The sequence below is a fragment of the Ovis canadensis genome, chromosome 4 (assembly GCF_042477335.2).
Source record: "Ovis canadensis isolate MfBH-ARS-UI-01 breed Bighorn chromosome 4, ARS-UI_OviCan_v2, whole genome shotgun sequence".
NCBI lineage: Eukaryota > Metazoa > Chordata > Mammalia > Artiodactyla > Bovidae > Ovis > Ovis canadensis.
The window spans coordinates 62,867,322-62,880,045 of record NC_091248.1 but is presented as its reverse complement, the minus strand read 5'-3'; the positions used below and the strand labels follow the sequence as shown (position 1 = coordinate 62,880,045).

At 38.9% G+C, this 12,724-nt stretch overlaps 1 protein-coding gene across 7 annotated transcripts in view; it reads right to left on the bottom strand.

Moving 5' to 3' along the window:
- Positions 1–7,452: 7,452 nt before the first annotated feature.
- PIK3CG (phosphatidylinositol-4,5-bisphosphate 3-kinase catalytic subunit gamma) overlaps positions 7,453–12,724 on the bottom strand; it is a 35,934-nt gene continuing 30,662 nt past the window's right edge. For all 7 annotated transcript variants that reach the window (XM_069587847.1, XM_069587846.1, XM_069587848.1 and 4 more), the window contains one exon: positions 7,453–11,030. In XM_069587847.1, coding sequence (XP_069443948.1) covers positions 10,752–11,030 — 279 coding nt within the window. In that variant the 3' untranslated portion in view covers positions 7,453–10,751. The remainder of the gene's footprint in view (positions 11,031–12,724) is intronic.

The following is a 12,724-nucleotide window of genomic DNA, read 5'->3' as shown; positions in this document are numbered from 1 at the left end:
TGCCTTTTAGTGTCTGGAGTTCTTATTTGAAGTCAGAAACTGCTGAAAAAAAGTGTTTGCATGAAACACACCCACATGGCCAGAAATAATTTTTTATGTTTCCTGCCCTAAATGTCAGTGCACACTTAGCTGGTGAGAAGTAAATGACCTGGGTTCATTTGTGGGGTGAAAGGTAAAGAAGCCTAACTTGACTTGGTTGAATTGCCTCTGTTCCATGTTATTGTGATAGTTACCAATGAAAGATACACAGTGATTTTGCATTCAGCAGTGGTGTCCTACCAGTTAGATTCTATATTAGGCTATGTACAATATTTGAATACAATAGCATCTCTTTATGCATATTTTTTAATATTCAAAGAAATATTCAAGCAAGAAAATCAGAAAACTTGACCAAAATGATTCTATACCTACATATCTCCATTCAAGGTCAAACTCTTTCAGAAACTTAGCCTGTTACCCTGCCCTTGTTTCCAGCGTTAGCAGTGGTGAATCCTTGTGCCCATGTTTTCACCATGTGACTGTGCCTCCCTGGTCATCGCTGCTTGGCCTCATGGTGGACACCTAACCAAACCTGAGTCAATCACAACTTTAAGTGCAATTTAGTTGGATCACAAATGTGCTGGAGGTTTCACTATACAGTCATACCAGAGGAGAGCTGAGAAGTAGCCCTGCTTAGTTTACCTGCTCAGCTAACAGGAGAAAAGCTGGTTTGCAGGGAGAGATTTTTTGGGCTCCAGAATAAACTGCAGAAAATCTGTCCAGAAAGCGAGCCTTCCTAAATTATATTTTCAGTTCAGTCGCTCAGTCATGTCCGACTCTTTGCGACCCCATGAATCACAGCACGCCAGGCCTCCCTGTCCATCACCAACTCCTGGAGTTCACTCAGACTCACGTCCATTGAGTCGGTGATGCCATCCAGCCATCTCATCCTCTGTCATTCCCTTCTCCTCCTGCCCCCAATCCCTCCCAGCATCAGAGTCTTTTCCAATGAGTCAACTTTTCACATGAGGTGGCCAAAGTATTGGAGTTTCAGCTTTAGCATCATTCCTTCCAAAGAACACCCAGGGCTGATCTCCTTCAGAATGGACTGGTTGGATCTCCTTGCAGTCTGAGGGACTCTCAAGAGTCTTCTCCAACACCACAGTTCAAAGCATCAGTTCTATGGCGCTCAGCTTTCTTCACAGTCCAACTCCCACATCCATACATGACCACTGGAAAAACCACAGAGGTGGCAGGAATACACAGAAGAACTGCACAAAAAGGATCTTCATGACCCAGATAATCATGATGGTGTGATCACTCACCTAGAGCCAGACATCCTGGAATGTGAAGTTGAGTGGGCCTTAGAAAGCATCACTACGAACAAAGCTAGTGGAGGTGATGGAATTCCAGTGGAGCTGTTTAAAATCCTGAAAGATGATGCTGTGAAAGTGCTGCATTCAATATGCCAGCAAATTTGGAAAACTCAGCAGTGGCCACAGGACCGGAAAAGGTCGGTTTTCATTCTAATCCCAAAGAAAGGCAATGCCAAAGAATGCTCAAACTACTGCATAATTGCACTCATCTCACATGCTAGTAAAATAATGCTCAAAATTCTCCAAGCCAGGTTTCAGCAGTACGTGAACTGTGAACTTCCTGATGTTCAAGCTGGTTTTAGAAAAGGCAGAGGAACCAGAGATCAAATTGCCAACATCCACTGGCTCATGGAAAAATCAAGAGAGTTCCAGAAAAAGATCTATTTCTGCTTTATTGACTATGCCAAAGCCTTTGACTCTGTGGATCACAATAAACTGTGGAAAAATTATATTTTACTAGTCAAAATAGATGAATCTCAAAAGCATTATGCCATGTGAAAGAAGCCAGGCACAAAAGACCACATATTATGTTTCCATTTATATGAATTTCTAGAAAAGACAAAACTGTCATCATAGGAAGCATTTCTGTGGGAGGGTATTGACTACAAAGAGGCATGAGAGGAAATTTTTGAATGATGAAACTGTTTGATATTTTGATTGTGGTGGTTGATACATGGATACATATATTTGTCAAAACTCATCAATTTCCACATTTTAATTGATGAATTTTATGGGAACTGATTTTTAATATAGCTGATGGAAGAATGTAAATAGAAAGCAGTAGACTTGTCAATTGATTCTAGTTTATCTGACTTGCCTTAGGCCCAGAAAAACCCAGGGACTAATTTGTATTGATTGGAATAACTCATCAGAGAAACATGCTATTTAGATTTCTTTGGTATCTGATGTTGGCATAAAATAGAAATATTTTCTATTTCTATGATTTCTTCTTTGAAATCCTTTCTGGAAGACACCATACTTAGAAAGTTGTTAAGATTTCCATCATTGAAAATACTCTGAAGGGTCACACTCCAAGGATGATGCTATTGAACTTTTCATTTGTATTTCTCAAGATTCTTCAGCCTTCATTGAAAAGGAACAGAGAAATGACAGCTTCCGTTTATTGAATAATAGCAATAATATAGAGCCAGACATGCAGTACTCTTGCCTGGGAAATCCCATGGGCAGAGGAGCCTGGTGGGCTGCAGTCCATGGGGTCGCAAAGAGTCGGACATGACTGAGCGACTTCACTTTCATTTTTCACTTTCCTGGATTGGAGAAGGAAATGGCAACCCACTCCGGTGTTCTTGCCTGGAGAATCCCAGGGACGGGGGAGCCTGGTGGGCTGCCATCTATGGGATCGCACAGAGTCGGACACGACTGAAGTGACTTAGCAGCAGCAGCAGCAGCAGACATTCTACTTAATGCTTCATTTTCATTATTTCATTTAATCAGCACAGTCAAATCTGCAAATGAGGGACTACTGTCCTCTCAGTTTCCAGAGGAGAGGGTTGAAATTTAGAGATTAGATAGTTTTTTCAAGAGACAATCATTGCTTGAATGTGGAATGATCTAATACCAAAGTCACTTAACTGCTCTCTTTACTGCCCCACCTAATCCAAACTGCTGCTGCAGTATCTGGTTCAGACTTTCACATAGATTATCGTCAAAATGCTGGCTTATGGTCCAGCACTTCTACCAGGATCTCTCAGATCTCAGACTCCTCTCAGTCTGCATAGATTAAAGGAGTCAAAACCATCTACCCAGTGAAACCTGCAGAATGTGCTCTGTCACCATGAACAGTGATTATCTCAGCAAGGAGGTGCTTCCAAAATGAATAATGTTCTTCTCTGGTTTCCAGAACCGTGAGTTGGAGAAAGGGCAGGGGTTTGTCAGTGGTTTGTGGGCATGAGATTTCCCCGATGGAAGGCCTCTGTAGTCACAGACCAGCTGTTTTGTAGCACAGGTGCTTGGTGATGACGCAAACACAAGCTGCTGTGTTGGAGGCCAGACTGGTCCCTGATAACTGGCGTCATATGACTGACGGTGGGAAATGCTATTCAGCCACAGACCTTGCTTGTGGCTGGAAATGATAGGGGTAGTGGTGGGTGCAATTGCAGACACTAGGCACCCATTTTAACTCTCTGAGTGTCATCAAATGAATTCTGAGTTTGATTCTCTGAGTATAAAACTTCGATAACTGGCCATTTGCTGTGAGGACAGAGAGAAGTGCTGCTGAGATGCTGCAAAGGGAGTTTATGTTCCTTAGTAGGTCTGTTTACATCTCCATTACATCCTTCAAGTCAGAAAAACATGTGCATGATGAACCCAGACTCAGAGCTCAGGTCCCAGAAAGGAAAAGTCTTACCAAAGCAGTAGGCAGTGAGATTTAAGCCACACTAATAAGCAAATGTGTAGAAAAAAAATCTGACATTCATGAGAAGTGGAAATAAGGCAGTTTGCACCTCCGAGGGGAGCCTTAACCATGAGCTAGAGAGTTCAGCATGGCTGCACTGGCTGTACAGGTTTGCAGAGCTGAGAGCTCAGTCGGGCAAGACATCATTTAATGATTGAAGAGAGCATCCCTGGAGGCCTCCCTCCCAAAGCACTGACATGTTAGGAAATGGATGGGGCTGTCTTAGCATAGAGCAGGTAACAGGCAGGCAGGGTCAGGTAAGGCAGAAGGCTTTGACAGGGTCTTCTTCATGCCAAGAAGTTTCAACAACAACTTTAATGCCAGTGCTTGATAATAATTGACTTCACATGGTTATTTTCCCTCTGAAAAACAAAGTTTTCTTAGCTTTCATGAGGCTCTATGGTAAGCAATAGGATAAGATTATCATGCAGACTGCATTTTCCCTCACAAAGTGAATGACTTAATTTTTTTCCCTAGTTAAGAAATCCAACTAATAGAAACTGAAATTCCCCAAGATCCAAGAAGAGAAAATGACTGCAAGGTAAAAAATAGCGTCACTACTAATGGTTTGATATGAGTATATCCCCAGTCTTCAAGGCTCATACAAACCTACATTTGAGCTTGAATATAACTAAAGAAACACTGTTTTATTACCACGTTGTTTCATTCCTCAGCAGGTCATAGATCTACCTGGTTATCAATAGACTTTGATCTACCTTTTCAAGGGTTCATAACAGTCCATTGTAAGGAAGTGATTTTACCAGTCTGCTACTGAGAGGGAATTTTCAGTTGTTTCCGATTTTTGGTTATTACAAAGAATGCTGGTAACTGTTTTTATCCAGAGTCATTGTATACTTGTCCAAGAATTTCTGAAAGATAAACTTTGAATGTGGACTTGCTGGGCTAGAGAACACATTCCTTCTTCCTGTTCTTAATTTTGACAAAATACCATATATGAATTTACCAACTTGCTCTGCTTTCAACAGTGTAATAGAGTGCTCTTTCTCTCATATTACCACTAATTCTGGGCATTACCAATATTTGTTTATTGGATGGTGAAAAGGAACTTAGGTTTTAATTTGCATTTGTTTAATCAGTAGTTATTTGGACTCTGCTGTGATGTGCTTAATAGCCACAGTGCATTTTTTTGTGTATGAATTAGATGTTTTCTAATGAGATACTTGTCTTTCACTTAGTGAATTATTAGAGCCTTTAAAATGCATTAATAATATAAGCACATTGTCATATATTTTGCTTACAATTCAATCTCTTTGGTAATAGCAGAAAGTATAAATAGATATAGTTACCTGAATTCTGTGATCCTCCTAGCCCCCCAAACCCCACACAATTTTTCATTATTGATACTGTATTAGTTTCCTAGGGATGCCATAACAAAATATCACAAACTGGGTGGCATAAAGCAAAAAAAGTGTATTCTCTCTCAGTTCTGGAGCCTATAAAGCTGAAACCAAGCTGCTGGCGGGGCCATGTTCCCTTGGAAGCTTCCAGAGGAGAACCCTTCTTTCCTGCTCTGGTTTATGGTGGCCCCAGGGGCTCCTTGGCTTGTAGACACATTCTTATGATCTCTAGCTCCTTCACAAGGCATTTTTCCTCCTCTTCTGTTAAGTAGATGATGGATTAGGGCCCACTTCATCTTTTTATTTAAAAAATTTTACATTCTTTTGTAAATTCCTTTCCATTATGGTTTATCTCAGGATATTGAATATAGTTACCTGTGCTATACATTAGGACATTGTTTCAGTTCAGTTCAGCCACTCAGTCGTGTCTGACTCTTGGCAACCCCATGGACTGCAGCACGCTAGGCCTCCCTGTCCATCACCAACTCCAGAGTTCACTCAAACTCATGTCCATTGAGTCAGTGATGCCATCCAACTGTCTCATCCTCTGTCATCCCCTTTTCCTCCTGCCTTCAATCTCTCCCAGCATCAGGGTCTTTTCAAATGAGTCAGTTCTTGGCATCAGGTGGCCAAAGTATTGGAGTTTCAGCTTCAGCATCAGTCCTTTCAATGAAGACTCTCAAGAGTCTTCTCCAACACCACAGTTCAAAAGCATCAATTCTTCAGCGCTCAGCTTTCTTCACAGTCCAACCCTCACATCCATTCATGACTACTGGAAAAACCATAGCCTTGACTAGACGAACCTTTGTTAACAAAGTAATGTCTCAGCTTTTATTATGCTGTCTAGGTTAGCCATAGCCTTTCTTCCAAGGAATAAGTGTCTTTTAATTTCATGGCTGCCGTTACCATCTGCAGTGATTTTGGAGCCCCTCAAAATAAAATCTGCCACTGTTTTGCCATCTACTTACTATGAAGTGATGGGACCAGATGCCATGATCTTAGTTTTCTGACTGTTGAATTTTAAGTGAACTTTTTCACTCTCCTCTTTCACTTGCATCAAGAGGCTCTTTAGTTCTTCTTTGCTTTCTGCCGTAAGGGTGGTGTCATCTGCATATCTGAGATTATTGATATTTTCCTGGGAATCTTGATTCCAGCTTGTGCTTCATCCAGCCCAGCATTTCTCATGATATACTCTGCATAGAAGTTAAATAAGCAGGGTGACAATATACAGCCTTGACGTACTCCTTTTGCTGTTTGGAACCGGTCTGTTGTTCCATGTCCAGTTCTAACTGTTGCTTCCTGACCCTGCATACAGATTTCTCAAGAGGCAGGTCAGGTGGTCTGGTATTCCCATCTCTTTCAGAATTTTCCACAGTTTGTTGTGATCCACTCATCAAAGTCTTTGGCATAGTCAATAAAGCAGAAATAGATGTTTTTCTGGAACTCTCTTGCTTTTTTGATGATCCAATGAATGTTGGCAATTTGATCTCTGGTTCCTCTGCCTTTTCTAAGTCCAACTTGAATATCTGGAAGTTCATGGTTCATGTACTGTTGAAGCCTGACCTTGTTTACGCATTGTAAATGCAGTAGTTTACATCTACTAACCCCAAACATCCAGTCCATCCCTCTCCCTGCCCACTCCTCCTTGGCAATGGTAAGTCTGTTCTCTATGTCTGTTAGTCTGTTTTTGGATAGGTTCATTTAAGCCATATTTTAGACTCCACTTGTAAGTGATATCATATGGTATCTTTCTCTTTCAGACTTACTTTACTTAGATGATAATCTCTAGTTCCTTCCATATTGCTGCAAATGACATCATTTCACTCTTTTTATGACTGAGTAGTATTCCATCACATATGTATACTATGTCTTTTTTATCCACTAGTCTGTCTGTAGATGTTTAGGTTGCTTCCATGTCTTGGATGTTGTGAACAGTGTTGCAATGAATAGAGAAGTACGTGTATCTTTTTGAATTATAGTTTTGTCCAGGCAAATGTAGAGCCCTCCTCATCTTAACTTGATTACGTGTAGACCCTATCTCCAAATGAGATCACATTCACAGATATCAGGGGTTGGGACCTCAGCATATGTTTTTGGGGGACATGCAACCCACAACAACCCCCATCATGAAGTGTCTGCTATCACCAACAAATTATAAATGTTTTAAGGACTGGGACTCGGTCAGCTTTGTCCATATCCAATACTTAACACAGTGCCTCATATGTAGGGGGCACTCAGTAAAGATTTCTTGAAAGAAAGAATTTGAGTTTTAGGACTATCTTAACTTTCAGACATTAAAAAAATGTATGCAGAGAACACAAGATAAGATTCCTTCTTTTATTTAAATTTACATATAACAATTCACAATGGAAATACACACTCAAGTAGAGAGGATGGGGCTGTCTGGAGAGGGAGTGGACCAGCTCTCTGGATTCACTTAAGCCAAAGTATGTGCTTTAGTTCCCTAGCATCTGCCCTGAAAATAAATCTTTGATAAAATGCAGACAAGCACCTAGAATAAAACCATTTGATTTTGTGACCAGAGTTATTTGGTTGGATTAAACTTAAAATAATACACCAGGACCTTTAAAATTCCAAATTTCTTTTTTCCTTATAAAGTATAATTGAAAATTTATTTCACAGGACAAAGAAGCCTCACTTAGCAAATAAATGCCAGAATTTGCTCCAGAAACTTACTTTCTAAATTATTTTACAGACTCATTTTAAAAAATAATTTCCACTTATACGGAACTAACAGCCTCCAAATTATGCTGCAGAATTCCGACATCTAAACTTTTCTTTAACTAATCCATCTCTTGTAAAGGATTTATTTAACAAAGTTAATTTTTTTTAAATCAAGAGTTTGCTCTAGGAGTTGATATATTTTATTACAATGTCTCCCTTCTCTCACCAGTATCACCAAAGCCAGGCAAATGCCAGGACAAGGTCTAGAATATTCTCTATGTTTTAGTTTACGTTAGTGGCCATAGTCCCAGTTCCAAAGCCTTGGATCAGTGTTTAAAGACCTCATGCACAGCCATAGAGATGAAGTATTTCAATTAGAGCAGAAGCAACATTTTTATCGGGTCCATTGTTATCTGTACTCACGCAGATGTGGTCTAAATGTAAGCTGAGCACCAAAGCCATTATTCAGATATGCCTGGTGCCAGCTCCATAAAAGATGACATTTTTAAATGTATAAAAGTTATGGGTCATGTGATTCATTAGGGACAATGAAGGAAGCACACAAAGGTGATTTTTGTTTATTTGCAAGTCTATAGAATTAAACTTGTACCTTCATTGGAACCTGGAAAAATTAAGCTCAATGTGATATTCATAGGTATAGAATCAGCATAACTAAAGAACTTGTTCACTTGAGCAAGTTTGTACACACCTGCACCAATGGGCTAAATATAAATACATTCCTCTGTAATTCTATCAAGATGATTGCTTCAGCAAAGCAAATAAGTGGAATCTGTACAAGGTCTGGGCTTGGCTACGTGTTATGAAATTAACGAAAGATTCTCTTCTGAATGAGAAAGCATCAATCTTCCTGTTATTGAGAAAGAATGGTGGGGAATAGATGGTCTAAAAATACTATAAAATAATACTAAAAATACTATAAAATAATATCCATCCTCCATTAACACAGAGGGATAAACATTTGATTATAGGTATGGTCTTATGTACAGGGCGATAAGTGTGATTTTAAAAGGATGAGTTGTCAAGGAAGAGGAGTGTTTTCTAGATACGTTAGGAGTCAAGGAAAGGCTCAGTGGCAAGGAAGCAGTGTTATCTGCACCTTTAAAGGTCACGCAGGGTTTTTGAACGCTGGTTGCTTGTTAGAATCTCCCGGGGGTATTTAGAAAAACACTGATGTCTGGGCCTCATCCCAAACTAATTACAACCCAAGATGGGCACTCAGGCAGGGTATCTTTAAAGTATCCCTGGTTATTCTGATTTGCAGCTAGAGTTAAGACTGACTAGACTTTTGTGTACTCATAAAGAAAAGTTTGGTGTACACCAAAGTCCAACATGTATCTATGTAGAACATTTAAAAATTAAATATTTATTTATATCCCAGTATACTTAAACATAGGGCTTCCCACGTGGTGCTAGAGGTAAAAAACCCACCTGCTAATGCAGGAGATGTAAGATGCAGGTTTGATCTCTAGGTCAGGAAGACTCCCTGGAGGAGGGCATGGCAACTCACTCCAGGATTCTTGCCTGGAGAATCCAATGGACAGAGGAGCCTGGTGGGCTACAGTCCATGGGGTCACAAAGAGTTGGACATGAATGAAGTGACTTAGCATGCATGCATACTTAAACACAGACACCATTAACAGTTATTTCTATGTCAAGTATTAACTATAGATAATTCTAAAATATTTTATAAATAATCATCTTTCTCTGTTAACACTTCCAATAAATAGTAAAATGTTTAAGAGATGAAAATAGTTTTTAAAGAAGACATTTTAATTATTTCTAGGAAATTTGAAGACTAACGGTCCTTTAAGTTGTGAGATGCATAGGGCAAGTAGTGTTCTTCCTAACCTGGAGATCTTTTTAGATATTAAATATCTTCTTCCATTAAAAAGAAAGAAAAAACTTCTAAGGCCAAAATTTAAAAATAAGGCATTTGGAAATTCATGCATATTTTCTAGACTATCTCCTTTAATAATGTACCTTTCAAAAACCCCAATAAACATCTCTACAAGTACCTACAATTCTAGAATCCCTAGAGGAGAATTTATTTTTCAACTAATTGTTGAGTTCTAGAGTGTTCTTGAAATTTTCACAACTCTGCATAAAGAACTTTGAGAAGGTTGAAAGTGAGGAAGAAGAGAGACAGGGAGGAAGGTGGGGAGGGCTCAGGGGGAGGAATATGAAGGCCCCAGATGAGTCCCTCCGGTTATTTGGAAGCAGGCTGTCATAATTGTACTTGAGAGGTTTACCCTGTGGGCAGAGTTGAGACAAATTTTGCAATTCGTAATTGTGGAACCAGAGCAGCAGATGAGGGTCAGGGCACAAAGGTTCCGATTTTCCATTTGGTGTTTGTGAGTCTCTGTGGTAATAGAATCTGATGACAAAAGGCCCTGAAAAGAGGAGCTCGTTTTCCTTGCTCTTGGCACATGAGTAACATCTACAGACACAGAGGGGATGTTTAGAAGCATTAGAGGAATGAGACAAAGGTTACAATGAGCATGTGTTGTTGTTTTTTTTTTTCTTTTTCCCATAAAGAATTTGAGAAAGACAAGGATAACCAAAATTGAGAGGAAACCCAGATGAAGAGATGTTACCAGTGATTCTGAAGAATTTCGGGAAGCACCCAATAATATGATAGTCAAAACATCAGTCACAGTGAGGGGGTAATTAGGCTGTTTAAACTTAGAATGTTCTCCAATATCACTGAGACAAATGAGAAACAAACAAACCTGCAAATAAACCTAAAACTGAACAGCACTTAAACAACCAACCAGGACGATGTTTCTCCAGTGAAGAGTTCAGCTAGAAAAAGGACTATGTTTCTCAAGCGGCAGCTTTCATAATGTTCTAGGGCATTTAAAATCAAGTTCAATGACTGTTGTGCTTACTTAGAGCTTTTTAATTCTAGCTCAAGTATTAGGCTGAATGTTTCTCTCCTTGTTTGATGCCAAGAACGAGATGTAGGAACCAGTTAAACTGCACAGTCCATCCTTTGTCCCTGCAAACTTCAATCTGATCCAGAAAATACTTTTTAGCATCCTCCTCACTCTTCCCTACTGTTAGGGCATCCCGAATGTATTCAATATCTTCTTTGCTGGTTAACTGGGGCATTCCTGTCATCAGCATCATGGAGAACAGAATGATCAGTAGATTTGTGTGATGACGAAGGGCTAGGTAAGCCTTGACGCACACATCCTGGATAAAGGAAAAGAGAAAGCTATTAACTGTTGTTACAGTAACAAAGTAGGATAAGGACCAGCAGACTGTTTTGGAACTTACATGGCATTATCCTGTCCCTGTGAGAAAATCAGCACAAGCAAGGCAGTCCCCTGCCTCAGATGAAAAACACTTGACAAGAACACAGACGGCTTTTACAGTCTCTGAAGCAATGTAGAATGGTTACAAACACCTAAGGCATGCTCAAAGAAAACGGATACAGAAAGTTTCATCTTATTTCTTATTCTGTCTTTTTACTTCAATTTCCTTCCTAGGGAATTGAGGGTAGACATTTCTGTAGTCTCTGAAGAGGAATGCATCAGTTTTTGAACACCATGCTGGAATCAATTAAGTTTACGTAAGCGTAAACAATGTTTGCTAAGAGCTAACGGAATGCAAAGAAGAGATGGAAACTCGGTTTTTGAGATCTAGCTAGTTTTCTTCTTTATTTCCCAATGCGTCCTATTTTAAGAAAACAGATGAATTAGCTTTCCATTGTCAGAGTCTCAAAGTTGTTGAATGATTTGGAAATTTAATATAAACTCTGAATACTGAGATAGAGTTTACAACAATGACATGGCTGCTGCCTCCTCTGAAAGCCTTAGAACAGGTGACACAGGTGATTTAAACTCATTTCTGAAGCAGCAGGCATGCACGAGTCAAATTGTTCCAATGTGAAGAAAAGCTACAAGGTTCCCAATTTTACAACATGAGGACAGCCCAACCTTTATACCATAATTTGACAAAGATGGTGTGTTAAAGAAAACTGAAAGGAATGATTATGGGTTTAAATATTTTAAATCAAATACTGGATAAAGTGTTAAGAGAATAACACTCCATAGCCAACTAGGGTTTATTACAAAATTGCAAGGTAGTTCATCATAAGGTACTGGGATGAAATCCACTTTTGAGTTTTATAAAAGTAACATGTAACTTAATGTATAATGAGCATATAATAATGTGAAGAATTATATGAAATTACCAGTAAAGATCATTTTGAATAATGAGTTGGGGGGAAGTGCATAAAATTAGAAAATTGAAGGTAAAATCATTAGTATTTACAAATAACAGCTGTCTTCTTAGAACATTGAAGGAGGGAAGAACTAAAATACTGTTGAAACTAGTTTTTATTAAACTAACTTTCTATGAAATTAATAAATAGAATGCTATAAGTAGGAGCTACCAGTTAGAAAGAGAAAAGACATGCTGTGAATAACGGTAACAACCCCCCGTGATTTCTGAGGTAAACACCTATACAAAAAATATGCAGAACTCATTTTTCAAAACTGTAAAAATTCACTGAAGCATGCAACAGAAAACTTAAACATGTGAAGTGCCAAGGTATGTTCCTCACTGATAAAAGGGCTTATTATAAAGATAAATATTCTCAGATTAATATATAATGAAATTGAGTAAAAATTCTGATTGGATATTTAAACTCAGATAAGTTTTCAAGTTTGTCTGGAATAATTAGGGCTTGAGACAACATTTTGAACAAGTATAGTAACAAAAAAGAGTGCTTGTCATTAAAGCACATTATAAGGTTATGATATTTATAACTGTGTCTATTCTGTTCCAAAAAAGATAATGAATTTTGTGGAACAGTAGGGAAAGTTCAGAGATATCTAACTTTAAATATTATATATTACATAGTAAACATAAAGGCTACTTCT